The sequence below is a fragment of the Schistocerca cancellata genome, chromosome 3 (assembly GCF_023864275.1).
Source record: "Schistocerca cancellata isolate TAMUIC-IGC-003103 chromosome 3, iqSchCanc2.1, whole genome shotgun sequence".
In the NCBI taxonomy this organism is placed as follows: domain Eukaryota; kingdom Metazoa; phylum Arthropoda; class Insecta; order Orthoptera; family Acrididae; genus Schistocerca; species Schistocerca cancellata.
In genome coordinates, this window is record NC_064628.1 from 289,992,326 (window position 1) to 290,015,160 (window position 22,835).

General features: G+C 38.2%; 1 protein-coding gene across 5 annotated transcripts in view; it reads right to left on the reverse strand.

Moving 5' to 3' along the window:
- The window catches only part of LOC126174976 (ankyrin repeat and BTB/POZ domain-containing protein 2), a 595,788-nt gene that overhangs the window by 14,502 nt on the left and 558,451 nt on the right, over positions 1-22,835 (reverse strand). For 3 of the 5 annotated variants that reach the window (XM_049921451.1, XM_049921450.1, XM_049921448.1), the window contains 3 exons: positions 14,271-14,479; positions 4,619-4,912; positions 4,277-4,459 (listed from right to left, as the gene is read on the reverse strand). In XM_049921451.1, coding sequence (XP_049777408.1) covers positions 4,277-4,459; positions 4,619-4,912; positions 14,271-14,479 — 686 coding nt within the window. The remainder of the gene's footprint in view (positions 1-4,276; positions 4,460-4,618; positions 4,913-14,270; positions 14,480-22,835) is intronic. The other 2 variants (XM_049921452.1, XM_049921449.1) reach the window with 1 other exon arrangement.

Sequence of the window (22,835 nt, forward strand, 5' to 3'; positions counted from 1 at the left end):
TCACTACATAATTGTAGAATTATTATGTGAAAATCACCAACATCTTTTTAGTATTTAGCATAAATTTAGTCTTTCAGTGGTCACCTGTGTAAGGAGGTTAAAATATAAACACTCTGAACTAAGTTTTGCATGAACAAGCCAGAGAGAGAGAAGCAGTTTGTATCTACATCTACATCCATACTCTGCAAGCCACCTGACGGTGTGTGGCGGAGGGTACCTTCAGTACCTCTATCGGTTCTCCCTTCTATTCCAGTCTCGTATTGTTCGTGGAAAGAAGGATTGTCGGTATGCTTCTGTGTGGGTTCTAATCTCTCTGATTTTATCCTCATAGTCTCTTCGTGAGATATACATAGGAGGGAGCAATATACTGCTTGACTCTTCGGTGAAGGTATGTTCTCGAAACTTTAACAAATGCCTGTGCCGAGCTACTGAGCGTCTCTCCTGCAGAGTCTTCCACTGGAGTTTATCTATCATCTCCGTAGTGGTTACACGATTACTAAATGATCCTGTAATGAATCGTGTTGCTCTCCGTTGGATCTTCTCTATCTCTTCTATCAACCCTATCTGGTACGGATCCCACACTGCTGAGCAGTATTCAAGCAGTGGGCGAACAAGCGTACTGTAACCTACTTCCTTTGTTTTCAGATTGCATTTCCTTAGGATTCTTCCAATGAATCTCAGTCTGGCATCTGCTTTACCAACGACCAACTTTATATGATCATTCCATTTTAAATCACTCCTAATGCGTACTCCCAGATAATTTATGGAATTAACTGCTTCTAGTTGCTGACCTGCTATTTTGTAGCTAAATGATAAGGGATCTATCTTTCTATGTATTCGCAGCACATTACACTTGTCTATATTGAGATTCAATTGCCATTCCCTGCACCATGCGTCAATTCGCTGCAGATCCTCCTGCATTTCAGTACAATTTTCCATTGTTACAACCTCTCGATACACCACAGCATCATCTGCAAAAAGCCTCAGTGAACTTCCGATGTCATCCACAAGGTCATTTATGTATATTGTGAATAGCAACGGTCCTATGACACTCTCCTGCGGCACACCTGAAATCACTCTTACTTCGGAAGACTTCTCTCCATTGAGAATGAAATGCTGCGTTCTGTTATCTAGGAACTCTTCAATCCAATCACACAATTGGTCTGATAGTCCATATGCTCTTACTTAGTTCATTAAACAACTGTGGGGAACTGTATCGAACGCCTTGCGGAAGTCAAGAAACACGGCATCTACCTGTGAACCCGTGTCTATGGCTGTCTGAGTCTCGTGGACGAATAGCGCGAGCTGGGTTTCACAAGACCGTCTTTTTCTAAACCCATGCTGATTCCTACAGAGTAGATTTCTAGTCTCCAGAAAAGTCAATATACTCGAACACAATACGTGTTTAAAAATTCTGCAACTGATCGAAGTTAGAGATATAGGTCTATAGTTATGCACATCTGTTCGAGGTCCCTTCTTGAAAATGGGGATGACCTGTGCCCTTTTCCAATCCTTTGGAACGCAACGCTCTTCTAGAGACCTACAGTACACCGCTGCAAGAAGGGAGGCAAGTTCCTTCGCGTACTCTGTGTAAAATCGAACTGGTATCCCATCAGGTCTAGCGGCCTTTCCTCTTTTGAGCGATTTTAATTGCTTCTCTATCCCTCTGTCGTCTATTTTGATATCTACCATTTTGTCATCTGTGCGACAATCTAGAGAAGGAACTACAGTACAGTCTTCCTCTGTGAAACAGCTTTGGAAAAAGATATTTAGTATTTCGGCCTTTAGTCTGTCATCCTCTGTTTCAGTACCATTTTGGTCACAGAGTGTGTGGACATTTTGTTTTGATCCACCTACCGCTTTGACATCAGACCAAAATTTCTTAGGATTTTCTGCCAAGTCAGTACATAGAACTTTATTTTTGAATTCATTGAATGCCTCTCGCATAGCCCTCCTCACACTACATTTCGCTTCGCGTAATTTTTGTTTGTCTGCAAGGCTTTGGCTATGTTTATGTTTGCTGTGAAGTTCCCTTTGCTTCTGCAGCAATTTTCTAACTCGGTTGTTGTACCACGGTGGCTCTTTTCCATCTCTTATGATCTTGCTTGGCACATACTCATCTAACGCATATTGTGTGATGGTTTTGAGCTTTGTACACTAACCCTCAACACCATCTGTACTTGAGACAAAACTTTTGTGTTGAGCCGTCAGGTACTCTGTAATCTGCTTTTTGTCACTTTTGCTAAACAGAAAAATTTTCCTACCTTTTTTAATATTTCTATTTACGGCTGAAATCATGTTACAGAATGTAAAGATATTTTTGTAGAGTTCACTTATGTTCAAAGTATTGTGCAATAGTGGCAATTATTATGAAATGTTCATCACCTCAAATAATATGTGTGGAGTCTGCTGACCGAATAAGCCAGGAGTCTTTAAAATTGATGACAGATCTCTTATTTCTGGCAAACATCTGCAACATATCCTGAGCTCTACAACATGGAGAAGACAAATGTGCAGTTTTGAAGCCAATGAGAACACTGAGAGCTGAGGTAAGTTTCATGAGCAGGCTTGGTTTTTCTTGCGAAGTATGGAGTTGGTAGTGCTGGACTCACATCAAGAGTGAAGGCACATGCTAATTCCAGTTTAGGTCTCGAGAAAGCTACATCTACACTTTAAAGTAAGTGGCAGAGGGTACATCCCACTGTACCAGCTATACTATCTGGAATTACAGGCCTAGTCTGTGTAATTAATAATTACTGCAATTGTGTTTTTATTGCCAAAATAGGATTTAAAAAAAGCCAAAAAGACTTCCTTCAACAGGTTGGATGTATGCAAAATATTCGATAGAGGATTTATTTAATTACGGACACATATATTTGACTGACAGTCTGTAATATACAGATAGGTATTTGTTAGCAGCCTCTCTCATACAAGAACGAAATGTTGGCTTCAGATTTTCAGTACAATGAGTTTGGAAGTATCTGCATCAGTTATGGAATTGTTTGATTAAAAATCTTAAAAGGTGACCATGAGAACTGAACCTCTGAAAATTAAATGGCTTCATTTGGTTAATGAAAATATTTATTATGTCAAGTGTGAAGTTAGACAAATTGTAATAATATAGTTGTAGTAGCACCACAACTAACGCAAAAGAATTCAACAGGTGACAATTAAAGAATATCATAGATGTCAGCTTCTGTTGAATGCAGCAAATATAAATAATAGAGTAGTACGCGGAATTGCCAGATAATATGCAAAATGTGCTTCAGTGCAGAGGTGTAATTAAGTGTTACTCAAATATGATGTCACAAAATAATTATTTATAGTGTGTATGCTATTTTACAGGCAGAAGGTGTGAAATATGGTCAGCTAAGGACGGTAAAGTTACCCAATAAAAGCCGCAAAAATTTATGATATATATACAACTAACTTTTTTAAAAAAAGGTGGGGGCAGTAATGATCCTGTAGTCATAGGTCATACTCGAATAAAGTAGCAGTTTGTGAAGTAAGGCCATCAGCCAGTATATCTTAAGCTAACGGGCTCAGTGGCTATAAACTGAAACCATTAAAGTTGTTAGGTAAAGTAAAGGCATCACAATGTCTCCTCAAGAAATGCTGTTAATATTTAAATTTTAGTAGTAAGATGTTTCCAACATTTGTTTTCTTTCTAACACTTTCTTGTTCTTAATGAGTACTTGTCTTGAAGGAAACCTCCAAAGTATATGTTATGGTAACAAAAGAAAGAGGATAAATCTCTTGGAAGAAATATGTAGTCTTCATTCATAATGCCCAAGATAACAGAGTATCTTTAATGATGAATATGAGCTGTTACAGTAAATGTTTTTTCTGGAGAACCTTCAAGAAAAATTTTCTGCATTCAATTGCAATTGATACTAATAATTCTTGAAACTGTTAATTTCCTTTTAATCTAACACAGTAGCACCTTTTAAGCTACCAATTACCTAACAACAACAACATACAAGTGGCAAGAGAGAGGATTAGAGGGACATAAATAATCAAATGAAAGCACTGTTAACATGTTGACCGCCACAAGGCCCCTGGTGGCCACAGCAGAGCCTTACGCCTGACATCGTGTGCCCACTGGCACTCACAACACAAACTCACACCTATTGATGTGAGGCAGTGAAACATCCATCACTATGCATGCAGCAGTCAATGTGCTAAATCAGGAAAGCTAGAAGCAGCAGTGGCAGGAATCAAGAAGCGAGCAAATGTTTTGAACTATAACATAGATATTAAAATACAAACAGTTTACCTTGGCATGTATATACATAGACACAATGTTGTCTAGGTCAACCATTCCAGAGCACTGTGCTTCACAAAATCTCAGCAAGCCATCAAGCTGGAAGAAGTTTGCAGCAGCCATAAGCTCAAGCACATCTGCTGGCTCTACTCGTAAACCTTCACAGCCTCCGTGATACAAATACTGCATCACTAACTGCAGAATACAAAGACAAAAAGAATATATATTAATGGGAATGACTATCCAGTTTTAATTAATTTTGCACTTTTTCAGGCCATATTTTTATGCAAACAAAATTACCATATGCCTTTAATAGAACTACATTATTTCTGATTAGTGTGATTGCTGCTGTACCTGGAATATGTGATATCGTATATCATTTATATGCACAACTGGGGGATTTCCATCACAGAGTTTAGAACTAAGCATGGCTCTGAATCTTGGTGACCATGTGACAAGTACTATTTTATGTCCATAAAACACCCGTCCTTCCACTCTGAACTGCACGTCACTTAATTCTGGATTATTTACAAACTTGGGGTCTATTCTTGTACCACCAGAAAAAGAAGTATCTCTAATGGCTTTGATTGCTTCCCAGCCATAGCATGTTGAAAATATATCAGCCAACAATAATATTGTGCCTTCATTCTGTAAAAAATACAAGAAAAGTTAGCAATTAGAAAATTTCAAAAGTTGAAGTACCATCACTGTTCAAAAACTTAAAAACATTGAGGAAATATTGTATTTTAGGCCTCAGCTTACCTTTACACGAAGTAGTATATCACAATACAACTGAAAGTTGCATATTGTTTCATATGTAGAATTCAGAGGATTATGGTATTTATAATGCAAGATTCTGAGTGTAGTATGGGATAAAAAAGAACATCCACTGACAATGTACAATTAATTTGAAACTTTGTCAGTATTTAGTCAACTGTACAACTGTCTTAATATTAATTAATCTAATTTTGATCATATAATTTGAGCACCCACAGCTTTTGAATGAAGAGTTATCACACAATATTTTATTTCAGCTCTATTGGAGGATAGTTAATTCTGTGATAAGGAAAAATCAGTAGAGATAATTGTTGAAATTATAAAGGATGGCCAGTACTAAACCTCAGGAGGTGCAACTCACAGTAAAGCTGGCAGAAACTCTTAAAATAGAAAACAGTACTCCTACCATCTTTGCTTCCTTCCATCTTTACAACATATGGGTGTGAGTGACCTGCTGCCCCTCTTGTATGAGAAAGGATACTAGAAGTAATATTTTCTAGTCTAAGTGTTTCTATTGTTTGTACTCAAGACACAACTCCTGAATGTAAACACTCCCCAGATTTACTGTCTTTGTAATTTTATTGAAGGGTAGCTCTATCAAAGGTTTCAATTATCATTAGTTAAGTAACATCATTCGACATAAAAGTTTTCTGGGTATGGTACCACATGAAAATGTATAAAACTACTGCTTCTGGAGAAAAACCAACGTTTTGGCCACAGCTGCAGCAGCCTTCTTCTGGGTCTAATCGTGCGTTCTAGCTATGCAGTGTCCTTTATATTTTGTTGTTACATTTCGCTGTGCATGCCGTTACATCATAATTTTAAAAAGGTAGTTAGTTTCATTGGTCACTTAAGGAAGAAGGAGAGGGAACTTTATTTTAATAGGTTATTGCGATGGAGGGAGAACGTAACCTCTGTCATCTCTTGGCTCTTGTGTTTATGTGCCATGATTGGTGGTCACCGTTGAATGAGAAGTTGGCTTCTGTTTACCAATTGCTGGACGTTGGTCGCGCGGCGGTAGTTATTCGCCAGTAGTGCTCGTGCCTCATGTTGACAGTGTGGTCTGTTGGGCTCTGATTGCTGGCAGCCAAGGTGGGGCAAGTCTGAGTCCATCCTCCCTATTCATGTTATTAGGGTGTTTAAGTATTTTTATGGCCTCTCTGATTTTGCATTTTGTCATAACCGGCTGCTTGGCCAACACACAGGTTTTGCTGAATTTTATTTCTTTTCCGCAGTCTTGCTGATGTTCCGCCACTGCAGATTTGTTGTGTTGCCCCAGACGACTATAGTGCTCATGTTCCCAAATGTGCATTGCTATTCGCCTACCAGTCTTTTGTTGTGTTGCCCCAGACGACTATAGTGCTCATGTTCCCAAATGTGCATTGCTATTCGCCTACCAGTCACGCCAATGTATGCCTCTCCACATTCGCATTCCACCTTGTAAACGCCTGCAATGTGTAATTCATCCACCTTGTCCTTAGTGGAGCCTAGCACATCCTGGCTCCTACGACCACTATAGAAGACAGGCTGCACCCCAACGCAGCGAAGGTGTTTGCCTATTCGACCAGTAGCATTTTTCACATAAGGTAAGCGCACTGTTGGCTGCGATTTGTCTATTTCTTGCTTATCTTTCTTACTTGTGTTCATTGACAAGACAGTAGTTTTATACATTGTGCTTTAGTTTGTTTTATATGAAACAAGACAATTTTGATGTAATGGCAGCCTCCACATACCATTTATTATACAATGTTTATTTTTTCACACAAAAGTTGCTGTCGTGTTTATAAGTTTCAGTTGCTACACTGAATAATTAGTGGCACTTCTCAACATTAAACAAGAAGTACATGTCATTGCCTTGGATGACATAATCATCTCTTCTGATATAGTTTTAGATGTGACAAGAGTTCTTCATAGGCCATTGCTTGCACTGTCTTTCTGTTTCTGAAGCTTTAGTTTACAAATTATCGCATAATCTGGATGCATACTTTTGTACAAGTATACAGAATGCAATAACTTTCAACACTGCAAACAGATCTTGCTTCTGTTAAGCCAGTCTTAGGTGTTTAATAACATTCTTAATAAAAGTTTACATTATATTTCTGTGGCATCCAGCCAAGGTAGGTTGTTAAACTTTGCCTGCATACTATCGCCCCTTCTCCTTCCTCTGCCTTCTATCTCTCTCATATTGAATCTGGTTAGTGTTAGCTTTTGAGACACAGTATAACAACACCAATAGAAGTATGTTCTGGTGTCTAACTGACACTCTTTGGAGGGGATTGAAAAGGGTGTCAAAGCTTACACCAAGCCCAGAGTAATTGATGACAAGATTTTCCTTCGCCAGCAAATAGAAGCAATTGCTTTTTACACAAATATTATGTATACATAGGGACAGAAAAATTTTGCATAAATGATAAAGTGATGAAATTGGCAACTTTTAGCAAAATAATGCTAAATTAGATGTTATTGCAAAATACTGGGAAATTTTGTCATTTTCCCATTTAAAAAAATGTTACAAATCTAAGGATGACAGTATACTAATATTCGTAACTGATAGCTATTCAATACTAAAATTGCATTCTGACTTCTTTATTCTCCAAGGTTGAGGTTTGTGTATGATCTTAAGATGACAGTTTATCTCTTGCTTAACAAACTATGATGTGACATCAAAAACAGCACCAAAATTGGGAAAAAAACAAAAGATGCAGAAAAGGCCTAAAACAACACAGAATTTATCAAAAAATAACAACTAATTTGTATATAAAATAAAACAATTTTTTCCTGTCTCTATGTACAAACTGTCTACAAACGGAAGAGAAAAAAGAATGAAATCTGACTGAAAACAGACACTGTCCATTTGTGATGCTCATTCGTCCATAGTGAGTCAAGATACACATTTCCATACAAAAGCAGCCACTGGAAGCAACTTTAGAGAATACTAACGATAAATTGTACTACTCAAATTGATAATCATAGGTATTACTTCCAGATTACTTTAGGAGAAAAAAAAGGAGGAGGAGGAGGAGGAGGAGGAAGAGGAGGAGAAGAAGATGAAAAAGAAGAAGCATTGCTCCTCACCTTACAATACTCAGCTGCTAGTTGCACATACTACTTACACTAAGCATTCATATCATATAACTGATTGAAACCACTTTAGCTGTCTATGAACAGGTGGCAGGGGCGTGCCACCCATGTGTGTGATGCAGTACACAGATACGAGCTTTGCAGAGAGCCCCCTCCCTGACTGTGGCTAGGAAAAACTGTTGGTGCCTTTTAATGAAATGGAATATTTGGAAATGGTGTCATGCAGAACAATACATAACAAAACAAGAAGTCAAAATGTGGCATTTGGATGGTTTCATATATTGTGTTATAGATCAGCTACTCTTCAGCGTCAAAGAAGGCAGTTCCACTGATGCAGAGATGGAAGTAGTAGTATTGGCGAGCTACTCTGCCACATGAAGTGTAAGATTATTATTATATGCGAGCTTACACCACTGAGGCTCCTTGGGAAATAAAATCCAGTAAGGTAATAGCAAACACAGAAGAACAAACTGTGTAATGTTTACATCAGAATTGTTTTTGGTAATTTTGAAAAACCAATTACTTGGCTTCTGTTGATGTTGTAAGCATGTCTGGTGTGATTTCTCTCAATTAAACATAGAAACAATGGCATTTACAGTTTTATTATGTGTATGGTACAGATGAGATCTTTTTTTTTACTATCAAAAACAGGGAAATTACATTGTACTTGTTAGTTCGTTACTGATATTGTATGACTGGTTAGTTATTTACTAACCGATAGAATGGCTTTGTGGCAACTCATGTAGTTTAATTGCTTGTCTGGGAGAATATGAGCTTTGGCCTCCTAGTTCTGATAGGCACATGTTGATAAAAATCAGTATACTGTCTTATATTTGCAACTGCTAACAACTTCAGAGATCTGACAGTTATGGCATTATAGCAGCATGGCAAAATTTTGTTGTATTGTCTGTATGCCACCACAGAAACAAATTAATAGCTTCTAAGTAATACACCTGAATACAAAGATCTATATAGTGCCTTCACGAAACCCTGTTACGTTGTGTGCAATTTATACTATAGCTGCTGGTTGACTGCACCTTACAGCAGCATTGGATGGGAGATTGACAAAACATATATAATAACCTTGGACAAATCGCCCCCATCACTCTGCGACAGCCTGATGCTTTTGGGAATCATTAGCCAGAGCATTTTTCCTCACAAAAGTCCCAACCATTCACTCCCCCACTGAACAATTAGTATTTTGATAATGTACGATATTTCGCCTACAATAATCACAATGGCAGATATGTTTAATGCTGTTGTGAAATTTTGAAGAGCTCCAGATTGAATCAGATTAGCAATTCCAGTTTCATAAAATTCAGGGTGTCTTTTTACATTGAAGCACCTAAAATTAATTTTTTGAAACTTCCTGTTTTACACAGTAGTTAGATCTTCAAATTATTCTTATGAAGGGTACTACTGCAAATAAGTTTTCAGTTCATTTCTTTGGAAATAACTGGAAGATCTGCTACAATTATTATAATGATGGTTTTCTGTCACACCTATGTGCCATTGTGTCCATTGAAAATTTCAACAAGCAAAATTCCTTATTTAATGTGTCAATCAAAACTTCTGTGAAGTAAATTAATGAAAGCATTCTCAATTGTCTTGGAAGTTTCTTCTTCCAATTTATCAAGAATCAAATGAGAAGATGAAAACTGCCACCAAATGTCACCCACTTCCCTGGGCAAATCCATTGTTGGATGTATTATTTCAGTACCATGTCCATTTATACTTCTCAGGCAATATCACTTTATCTTGATGCACATAATAAAATTTTGGATAATTGAACATGCATTACACTACAACCATTTTACTTTCATTCATGTATTGAGGCGTAGTCATTGTATTGAGTAAGACAATGGTTTATGTGAAAGTAAGACATTTTTGAGGAATGTCAATGTGAATAAAATACTATAAAGTAGTGTTTGCATGTGTGAGAAGTGGGGAAGGGGTGCTAGAAATTATCACAAGGGGCTACAAAATTCCTTCAAACCAGCTCTGCATGTCAAACACATTTGGAGAACTTGTTGGCTATTTTCTGTTGCTGATTGTTACCAGCCTCAGCAATCACTATGGCCATTTTTCTCCTACTTATTATGTTGTACAACAGCTTTGACTTAATTTCATATTCTTTGCTACAAACGAGAAGCATATTTCATTGGCTCTACAATGGAAATTTACAAATCTATGTTACTGACTGAAATTTGTACTGTAGCATTTGATGTGTAACAAATGCCTCTTAGTTGGCAGTGGTCAGCAAGAAACACCTAATCATTTGTGCTTCTACATTCTCTCCTACCCTTGTTGCTTAGCTGTTGTACCTCTGCATCCTCCCTGTCCCCTGATGTAATTGGTCGGCTATTCAAGTACTTACAGTACGAGTTGGAGATGAACCTACTTCTTACGTCTGTCTACATTTGTGTATTATGTGATTAAAGCCTTAAATCAATGTTTCCTTTGTGTTTGAGGATGTTTTATTTCCTAAAATTATTCAGATTCATGAAGTCATCTGCAAAGCAATAAAAAATATTTCTGTCCGAAAGATGTAAGCCTCAAAGTTTTAAACTGAATGGTAAGAAAGTTTATCACATACAAATTAGCCTACACGCTATACTGTGTATTGTAGCACCTAATACTGAAGTTAATACTTTAAATGTTATAAGGCGTCTGTGAGAGAAAACAGTATAAACTTTTCAAATAATTTCTTTATCAAATAATAAATATTAAAACAGATGAACTATTTAAGCTAAACACACAGTTCTTCTCTTCTCAGGAGTGTATCATGAAAATCACACGCTAAGTATCATAAAAATAACTTTATTTAACTGGATACATAGAAAGTCTACTAACAAAGTGGCGTAAGAACACAAGCATAAAGCCTTTGGAGCCAGTGGCTCCTTCTACAGGCAGAAGGGAATGGGAAGGAATAAGGGTGAAGGAAAAGGACTGGAGAGGTCTAGGAGAACGGGTAGATTTTGGGAAAGTCATGCAGGACCGCAGGTCAAGAGAGACTTACCATACAGGATGAGAGGAAAAGACTGATTGTTGGAGGCTGCATTGGACGAGATTTGAGATTTACAAATTTCCTCCGATGCAGTTCTGGGTGGCTTTCCCAAAATCAACCCCTTTTCCTAGACCTCTCAGTCCTTTACCTTCACTCTTCTTCCTTCCCCTTCAACCCCTCTGCTTGAAGAAAGAGCCACTGGTTCCGAAAGTTTGCCAATCATAACAGCCTTTTATGTGTGTGTTCTGCCGCCACTTGGTGAGTAGATTTTTTATCCACCCAATTAAATAATTTTATCAATAATTGATTGTTTTCATTGTTGTAAAAATAACTTTTGTACTTTTTGAGAAAATGGTACCTAAAGAGGAATAGATTTTTATACTTAATATGTATTAATTAATAATTTTTTATATTTTGAATTTGAAACCCTAGAACGAAGAAAATTTACACTAATGTTGCTTAGTAAATTATTCATTAAAATGCACTGAAAACTTTAAGAGGTACAATTTATGTTCCAAACTGCAAATGTGAGCTTGTGTATCTTAGCTGGTCCACTTAATGATACAATGTCATTTTAGAGAGTAAAAAATGCTTTTTAATGCTGAGAGCTAATTTCTCATAGTTGAATTGTTAAAAGCTATAATGGAGTACAACAGGAACTATCCAATACACGCATACCTGAGGCAAGGAAGGAAGTTTTATGTCCAGTCAATAGGTAAGGTAATTAGAAATGGAGTTTTATTTATTGGAAGAGAAGGAAGTGTGTACAGCTGTTTCACTGACTCATCCTAAAATTTGTTAAAAATGGCAGAGAAAGACATTGAAAACTAAAATTTGGTGGATGGCCTGGGTCCTTCAAATGCAGGCTGAGTGTAGGCCACAAAAATCTTTGAGGAAGAAAGATATTGTAACCTGACTGATAAGAAAAGGAGCACATGTTGATCAAACAGTGGTTAAGCTTGAATTATTGAAACAGTTTGAAGCTTTGCATGGTAGATCAGCATGTTACTGATAAACAGCACAGTCTGCAGGTCACAGTGTCTTTATGTTACTACCGAACCATTGCAATTTGAACCTCACAGATCTTATTTTGAACCAAGTTAAAGGATGCACTGCAATAAATAATACAACATTTAAGGTACCATATGTGCTTAAATTAATGCATGAAGCTCCATCCCACGTCACTGTCAATAAGAAGACAAAATGTGGCATTTGGACAGTTTCATACATTGTGTTGCTGATCAGCTACTCATCAGTGTCAAAGATGGCAGTTCCACTGAAGCAGAGATGGGAGAAGTAGTGTGGCCGAGCTATGCTGCCACAAAAAAGTAAGGTTATTATTATATCTGACTCTACACAGCTGAGGCAATGAGGTAATAGCAAACATGGGAGAACACTCAGTGTAATGTTTACATCAGAGTTGTTCTTATGATGAACAGACTGTAGCTGTATACTGAGATGATGCAGTATCATAAGACAATGCAGAGATGGAAACATTCAGAGTTATATCATAGATTAACATCAATGGTGATCTAGGAATCATGGCATTCATCTCATTTCAGTTGACCAAACAATAGACAGTAGGTGAAACACTGTTATCATTAAATGACACACACTTTTCTGCAGCCTATGCTGCCAAAAACTTTTATTTTTATGCCATCTAGAGTTCAAATTATTAATGAATTTTTATGTGTGGTAGTACTACATTGTATAAAAAAAGAATAATATGCTGAAAACTAACTTTAAAAAAATTAAAGGTCTATGTGTGTGGGTCATGATCTACAGGGTGTTACAAAAAGGTACGGCCAAACTTCCAGGAAACATTCCTCACACACAAAGAAAGAAAATATATTATGTGGACATGTGTCCGGAAACGCTAACTTTCCATGTTAGAGGTCATTTTATTACTTCTCTTCAAATCACATTAATCATGGAATGGAAACACACAGCAACAGAATGTACCAGCGTGACTTCAAACACTTTGTTACAGGAAATGCTCAAAATGTCCTCCGTTAGCGAGGATACATGCATCCACCCTCCATTGCATGGAATCCCTGATGCGCTGATGCAGCCCTGGAGAATGGCGTATTGTATCACAGCCGTCCACAATACGAGCACGAAGAGTCTCTACATTTGGTACCGGGGTTGCGTAGACAAGAGCTTTCAAATGCCCCCATAAATGAAAGTCAAGAGGGTTGAGGGCAGGAGAGCGTGGAGGCCATGGAATTGGTCCGCCTCTACCAATCCATCGGTCACCGAATCTGTTGTTGAGAAGCGTATGAACACTTCGACTGAAATGCGCAGGAGCTCCATCGTGCATGAACCACATGTTGTGTCGTACTTGTAAAGGCACATGTTCTAGCAGCACAGGTAGATTATCCCGTATGAAATCATGATAATGTGCTCCATTGAGCGTAGATGGAAGATATGGGGCCGAATCAAGACATCACCAACAATGCTAGTACTGTAGAGCAATGAGTCACATGTCAACACAAGCACCAAAGTCAACATTACCTTCCTTCAATTGGGCCAACTGGCAGTGAATCGAGGAAGCACAGTAGATACTGACGAAACTAAAATGAGCTCTAACATGGAAATTAAGTGTTTCCAGACACATGTCCACATAACATCTTTTCTTTATTTGTGTGTGAGGAATGTTTCCTGAAAGTTTGGCCGTACCTTTCTGTAACACCCTGTATATGTTTGCTTAAAAAGATAATAATAGCAAACGTGTCAAAAATTTCAACAGAGAGGGAGGCTGCCTAAATAGTATGTGGGTGCTGCTGTTAGAACTTATCATAACTCCGTTGTTGTCGTTGAAAAAACGAAACTTAAACTAAGAAAAACTAACAATCCAGCTATGTGCCAATAAAACATTTCCATCCACAACATCCTGTAGATGGGATGTACAGGGAAGTATGTAACAGTACTTTGAAAACACAGTGCAATATAATGAATGTAATGCTAAAAACCCGGAATGTTCTACTTTTTGATAAAAGGAAGTAATTCTGTTGAATCTGACAAAATTTTATGCTACACATATTTTTTACCAGCTAATGTACATTTTTAATTGACAAGGAATATTTGTTCTGCAGGTGTATTAAAAACTCACTAGATACTGTAATTAAATGCATATTTTACCTTACTAAACCTAAATATATTAAACAGCAGAGGCAAACACTCATCGACAAACTGAGTGGAGTAATCATCAGGCCAGACTTGAAGAAAATCTTGCAGCAGTTGATCAATAACACTGTCTAGACGTTGCTCATGTGCTGTTGCCAATGTATGCATCCAACAGTGAAGAGTCCATGGGATACCCAGGTTCCGTAGATCCAGAGTTATATCTGCTGGGAAAATAAGGAATCTAAAACAGCTTGGAAGGCTACTATTAACTGTCAGTGAATAACAAGGTAATGAGTACATGGCATTACATGTTTAATATATCTAAAATATCCTAAGCCATCACCTTAAAACAGTTAGTGAATGGGCAACCATGTTTGTGGCTGTGTTCTCACCTTCTTTCTGAACTATGAACAAGACACTGTCAGGAGACAATTTTTAAATATCAGATGCTACAATGATTCCAGAATGAGATTTCCATTCTGCAGCAGAGTGTGCACTCATGTGAAACTTCCTGGCAGATTAAAACTGTGTGCCAGATGGAGATTCGAACTCGGGACCTTTGCCTTTCGCAGGCAAGTGCTCTACCATCTGAGCTACCCAAGCACAACTCGCACCCTGTCCTCACAGCTTCACTTATGCCAGTATCTCTTCTCCTACCTTCCAAACCTCACAGAAGCTCTTTTGCAAAACTTGCAGAACTAGCACTCCTGGAAGAAAGGCTACTGCGGAGAGATGGCTTAGCCACAGCGTGGAGGATGTTTCCAGAATGAGATTTTCACTCTGCAGCAGTGTGTGCACTAATGTGAAACTTCCTGGCAGGTTAAAACTGTGTGCCAGACCAAGACTCGAAATCAGGACCTTTGCCTTTCATGGGCAACTGCAGGGAGACAAGGTACTGGCAGAAGTGAAGCTGTGAGGACCGGGCATGAGTCATGCTTGGGTAGCTCAGTGGGTACAGCAATTGCCTGCCAAAGGCAAAGGTCCCGAGTTCAAGTCTCAGTCTGGCACACAGTTTTAATCTTCCAGAATGTTTTACTACAATGATTGTTTATGGGGCGTATTCTTGCCATAAAACTGTAGTGGTAATGTGTTTTTACCAACTTCTAACATGTCCTATGTCCTCTTTTGGTAGCTAAATAATTTGAGGAGCTCATTAGCAAAGACAGACAATTACATTTTTTAACAAAATATGAATGTTAACTGATTCCAGTAGCACTCTAATTATAATCTTCTCACGCTTAAAAATAGTCCAAAATGTGTTTAAAATGAATGTAAATCCTGATCTGTGAAAAAAATGGGTAACTTCATTATATTTCTGTTTCACATTTGAACAATTCCAGCAAGATCCAGTACGATGACAGAAATACTTCTCTGGTGTTTCCACACTGCAATTTGAATCCAATATGGCAGAATGTCTTCCTTTGTAAGACACTGTATTGTGAGTCGTATCTTATTTTAGTAATTTGACATATTTACATGCAACCATGAAAAGAAACTGTGCAAGACCAAGTACTATGGAACAATGCGGCATGACATTCAGATGCTGCAGTGGTCTAAAAACATGCCTGAAAAGAATTCAGCCCGAGGTCAGAATGAAGCTGAAAGTGCTGTCCACAGTCAAAGCCGTGAATCTGAAAATGAATAAATTGTGATTTCCAGTATTAACTTGCCCATCAGCACTACATTAATTGATTTCTGCAAACCTGTATGATGTTTGAGTATAGTTAAAAAAAATAAATAAAAATAAGAAAAAAATAGCTCACTGTGGTTTTGTTTTGTGGATCTAAGTGTTTCATACTATAGGCTGATAATTTATACCAGTCAAACAATGAAAAATCCAGGATGGAATAAGGAAAAAGTATGAAAGGAATAGACTGCTGCTCGCCGTATAATGGAGATGTTGAGTCACAGGTAGACACAACAAAAAGACTGTTAAACAAGTAATGTTTCAGACAAAAGGCCCTCTTCTGAATTAGTCAACGTACCCCCCCCCCCCCCCCCCCACACACACACACACATGTATTCATGCAAATGCAACACATACTTACATGACCACTGTCTCCGGCTGCTGAGGCCAGACTGTGAGCAGCAACAATGCACAATGGGACAAGCAATCTGGGTGGTGGGAGTAAAGGAGGAAGCTTGGGTGGGGAGAGGGAGGGATAGCAGGGTAGGGGTAGGGGTAGGGGACAGTAAGTGTTGCTTGTGGGTGCATACAGTGATAAGATTGATAAGATGGGGAGAGGTAAGAGCAGCTAGGTGAGGTTGGAAGGTTAGAAGGAGTGCAGAGGAGTGGGGTGGGGGTAGGGGGTGGAGGTAGGGGGTGGTGGTGGGGGGAAGGTAGAAGTAAAATGACTGTGAGTGTGTTGACACAATAGAAGGCTGTGTAGTGCTGGAATGGGAACAGGGAACGGGATACGTGGGTGAAGGACAACGACTAACGAAGGTTGAGGCCAGGAGGATTACGGAAAAGTTTCGGAAGAGTTGCAGGGAGAGTTCCCACAGGCACAGTTGAGAAAAGCTGGTGTTTGTAGGAAGGATCTAGATGGCAAAAGCTGTGAAGCAGTCAATGAAATGAAGAATGTTGTGTTGGGCAGTGTGCTCAGCAACTGTGTAGTCCAGCTGTTTCTCGGCCATAGTTTTGTTGGAGCCATTCATGCGTACACACAGCTTGTCGGTTGTTGTGCCAATGTAGAATGCAGCACAGTGTTTGCAGTTTAGCTTGTGTATCACATGAATGGTTTCACAGGTAGCCCTCCCACTGATGGGACAGGTGATACTTGTGACTGGACTGGAGTAAATGGTGGTGGGAGGATGTATGGGACATGCAGTCTATTACAGGGATATGAGCCACGGGGCAAGGGATTAGGACGGGTTGAGTAGGGGTGGACAAGGATATTGTGTAGATTTGGTGGTCAGCAGAATACCACTGTGTGAGAGGCGAGAAGGATAGTGGGTAAGACATTCCCCACTTCAGGACATGATGAGAGGTAGTTGAAACCCTGGTGGAGAATGTGATTCAGATGCTCCAGTTCTGGGTGGTACTGATTGACAAAGAGAATGCTACTCTGTGACCATATGGTGGGACTCTGAGAGCTGTCAAAGAATATGGAAGGTACTGTTCAAAGTCACCCCTTGAAAGACAAGCCTTCATACTTTATTTCTTTTACATCACCAAAGAATACATTCAACATTTTATGCTTTCTGTAAATGTTCATTCAAGTGTTTAAACTTGCCCATAAAAACTTGTTTCAAATTCTAAATTCAAAAATGCTTCTAATAATAGGCAAATGTTTTTGTGTTTGTGAAGAAACTTACATTTCCATAAAATTATTTTATATTTCGGCATTGGTATACAATGTTATTTTTATCGACTGTCACATCATCTGAAAATATCGATTATTGGCAATATTTAATAACTCTGGCCTTAGTTCCATATTTACACACTAGACTGCAGCATTTATTTTAAAAAGACACTAAATTTCTGTTCAAAGTCCCTCACCGTTCAAAGTCATCCTGTTTTACGGTAATGTAAAAGATCAAACACTGCTATATGGAGCACTGAAAATTACTGTGGAACAACATCAGCAGCACTCTGTGATTATGTCATCACATTTGCTTGGTAATTACAGTTTAGATGTAGTCTAGACCAAAAGATGACGACTGAAGGAACAGATAAACAAAATCATTAAATTTTGTACCAATAGAGATACTAACTTCTTCACTTCAAAATTGGTCAAATGGTGTATATTCATTCAAGGATACTAAGTATAAAATTTGAGTAAATGAAAACTAAAACATTTGCTAATGTTCTTAGCATTACATCTGCAACACATTTCTTGACTTTCATTTAATTTTACATTAATTCTAATGAGACAGCAGAAAATGGATGACTGTGTAACATTTTCTTCTGTCATTAACAGACATCTTACAGATTCAATCGGAGGCTCTGTGTCTCCCTACTTAAGTGTAATTCATTGCTTCCATATTGCATATTAGTTATCATTCTCATGGAAAAAAATATATCGCCAAAAACAAATAAACTGAAAAACATATGTAGCAGCCATTCCCAGGATTTTAGTCAAATAGAATGTCCTCAAAATAATTATGATATGGCATCCACCACATCTCACAAACAAATAATGAGCACTGTTATTTACTGCTCATTCTAAATGCAACAATCTAAAGCTATATACCACAAAGTTTTATGACACAATATGCTCCAAATCTAGAGACAATCAACGATTATGTCCTTCAAACATAGGATTTAATTTCTCTGATCCAAAGGAGAAAACCAACTTATTAAAGTAAAAAGAGAGGCAGCTGTATTTGTAACGTCTCCTGTTTCAGGTTCAGCTCAGTTAAGTCTAACATGCCTCATAATTCCACCCAGCTCACGTCATACTGTATTTTATTTCCTCCTTCTGTACAAGTCTGTTTCTATACCATGTACCATGCATATATTGAAGGTTTTCATTTTGCTATCTATTTTCACATTCTTCCTGCTTCCTACATCGTAGACTTCTTTCCTCTTACAACCTTCTTTTTCCTACCCATTGCCACTATGAAATAAGTTAGTAGTTTCAAACTGAGATGTAATCTTTTCACTTGCCTCTTTTCTTTCTCTTAAAATATTACTTTCATCCTCTCCTGGATGCAGAACAAGAAGTTGTCTGTGTTACTATCTGTTCAACATACAACATATCTTATCAGATGGTGCTAGGGGCAATTAGGCTAACTAACTGTGTGAACTGTGATAGGTAAGAGTAGGATAAATCAAGTGCCAAATATGGTATTATGATCTGTATGTACTGCAGGGTAGTACTTCCCCAAAGAATTACAGATGAATTTAGAAATTGGCACTATGTGTAGTGTTCAATATGAAGGATTGTAGGTTAGTAAAGACAAATCAATGTTTACAGCTTTTGTCAAACAATGGAAACTCCAGGTTGGCATATCAATAAGATAAGGAAAGTCAACAATATTAGGAAGAGGATAGACTGGTACTCACTGTAAATATGACTCACTTGGTTCCAGCCAGGCATAGTGAAAAGACACTTACACATTAGCTTTCGGCCAATGCCTTCATCAGAAAAGGAAACACTCAGGTAAATACAGGTTTCCTAGAACTTATGCAGAAACTGTACTGCAGTTATAGCAGTCAGAAGAAATGAAAAGGTGGCAACAGTTAAAGAAGGGAATGAGGCATTGTCGCAGTGTTCTCCTGTGTTATTCAATATACACACGGAGAAATTAGTACAGGAAACCAATAAGAAATTTGGAAAAGGAATTAAAATTCAGGGAGCAGAAGTAAATACTTAAATGTTCATTCAAGTAGACACTGACAAACTGTGGCCAAGAGCTCAGTTGACCACCCGGTAGTGGAACACGTTGCTGAGCACAAGGTATTTGATTTCAGCACCAACTTTTCTGAACTACATGGATGAGAAGTTATCCTTACTACACATACTTTGCCCCATACTACTCCTAACTTCAATCCCCACTATCCGGTAATCCACTATCTGACACCCACCTTAAGGACCCTAACTTCACTTATTATGCACCCATGCCCTCTTCCCCACAGTCTCCCCATCATCTGTTCAGTCACCTTGTGCAAATCCACTCATCCTCCTCCTCCTCATCATCATCACCACTATGTGTGAGACAAACTCACCTCATTCCTATCCTGTACACCTGCTGGAGTGCAGCTTATAATGATGTGAAACATGGGTGATAAGCAGCACAAACCAAAAGATTATAGAGGCTTCTCAAACACAGTACTATAGAAGCACACTGAAGATTATATACGGTGTGATCAAAAAGTAATGGGAATTTTTTAATTTCATGCCCTTTTTGCAACCATTTTTATCATGTTGGTGCACATGTTCCTGATGTATTTTTGGATTTTCAGCTGTTTTGAGTGTTTAGCTTATTGCTGGCAGTCGAAAAGGTTGGATGTGTTTTCGAGTGCTCAGCAAATTTTTACTCTCGAAAAGATAGATCAATGAATTTCCATTACATTTTGCTTGAAAAACTGAATACAGGGCAACACCACTTTCTGAAAGTTGACTCTGGTTTTTGGCAAATCTACTATGAATAACAAAAAAGTTTACAAGTTGTATTAACATTTCAAAGAGGACTGACAAGATGTTGAAGATGACCACCACACTGGATGCCCTAGCATATCATTTACTGATGACATTGTGGAAGAAGTAACAAAAATGGTTCTGTAAAATTGCTGTATCAGATCAGAGATGTTGTTAGTGATGTCAGCATATTCTTTGACTCAGGCCAAGTATTTTTTTCAGATGTTCTGGGCATGAAATGTGTAGCGGCAATGTTTGTTCCAAAACTGGAGAATTTCCACCAAAAACGAAGTTGCATAGACATCACTCAGCAATTGCTGAATGAAGTAGAAAATAATTCAAAACTTCTAAAGAAGGTTATAACAGGTGATGAAACATAAGTATGTGGGTATGACATTGAAACTGAGGTCCAATCGTTCCAATGGAAATTGCCTGAAAAACCAGCACCAAAAACATTCAACAATTTCGATAACATGTGAAGGTTCTTCTCACTGTTTTTTTCATTTACAATAGGATAGTGCATCATCAGTTCCTGCTTATGGCCATACAGTCAAAAAGGAATACTACCTGGATGTTATGTGCCATTTGTGTGAAGCAATCTAAAGAACAGAGCCAGAATTGTAGCAAAACTATTCATGGAAATTGCATCAAAATAATTCTCCCACTCACACCTCATTGCTTGCTTGTGATTTTTTGACAAAAAAACAAAACTGTCACATCACCTCAGCCACTGTATTCACGTTTTTCTATTCCCAAGGTTAAGGAGAACCAGGAAAAGAGTGGAAAAGGCACTGGCATGAGTGAAAAATATTTGAGGGGGATTACTTTGAAGGGGACAAAGTTGATGTTGATGAATAAATAAAGATTCAGACAGATGTTAGAGATAAAAAAAACATTCAGGCAAAAGATATTTGCTTGAAAAGTTGGTCAGAGGGAAATTAGAAAATGGACTGAAACACCATGGTCTGATGAAAGAAAGAGACTACATTCTGAAATAATGAAACAAATTTGGACCCAAAGGAAAGTCAACCATCAAAAGTGACATTGATGGATTGTACCTCACTTGGTCCTATTGGGCCCATACGTGAACAATAATAATAATAAAGATTCTTTAAGAATAACAAAAATTCCTGTCACTTGTTGATCACACCTCGTATGGATAAAGTTGGTAACTGATGAAGGGATACTGAAGTGAGCCAGAGTGAAAATAAATTTTTGTGGCACAACTTGAAGAAAAGAAGGGATCACTTGATAGGACACATCCTTTGGCATCAAAGAATCAGGAATTTGATAGCTGAGGGGAAATGTGGGGGCAAAAAGCATAGGAGGAGACTGAAGTTTGAATAAAGCTAGCAGGTTCAAGTGTATGTTGGTTGCAGTAGTTACGCAGAGGTGAAAAGATTTGTGGAACATAGACTAGTGTGAAGACCTGCTCAGATTTGCCTTCAAACTGAATGTCACAACCACAACAACAAAAAATAAATTGGTGCTAGCAACTTACAACAATATCTATGTCTCTACAAGGGTCATTCAGAAATTAAAGAACTTTTTTCTGTGGAAGTTATTATTTGATGTAATTAAATGAAACTGTATTTTACATACAATTTGATACCCAAGCTACTCTTCTAGTCAGTTACCATTCAAATTTAGGCACTTGTTGCACCATTTTACCAGCTTTTATATGTCTCCTCCACACTCAGTTGCCACAAGGTGTTGAACCACTTATTAATGGCTTCTTTAAGTTCATTATTACTTCTGTGGCAATGTCTACTCAAAAAAACCTTTCAGTTTCAGGAATAGGTGATGATCACTTGGGGCTACGTCCAGAGCATATGGTGGATGTTGAAACATTTCCCACTGAAACCACTGAAGCAAGTCCTGTGTCACTCTCGCTGCATGCAGACATTGATTATCATGGAGGAGAATGACTCCATGGGTTAGCATTCTGCAGTGCTGGTTTGTAATGGTGCAGCAAAGTTGTTGAAACGTCTTATAGTAGTCCGCTGCACTTCACTGACTGTGAAATGCCTATTGCCTTGGATTTTTGTTTCAGTTGCTGCTTTGAGTCTATCAGTCACCATTGAGGATCAGTCTGAGATATCATCGTAAACATTCTTCTGTAGACTATTAAACATCACACACTACTTTCGAACTTATGCTTCATTCATCATATTACTGTAAACCTCAGTTATATGTCTATAAATTTGGAAAAGTTGGACTTGCATATTTAAAAAGCAGATAACACTGTGCACCTCATATTTAGTGGGATCGTCAATTTGTCACACGTTTTAAAGACACACAGCTAAGCAGTAATCAACTGTATTGGATTGTAGGTACCGCCAAACTGAAGCAAATGCGTACCAAGCAAATGAGAACCAAGTTTGCCAGCTGTTGTGGCTGAGCGGTTCGAGACACTTCAGTCTGGAACTGTGCTGCTGCTATGGTCGCAGGCTCTAATCCTGCCTCGGGCATGGATGTGAGTGATGTCCTTAGG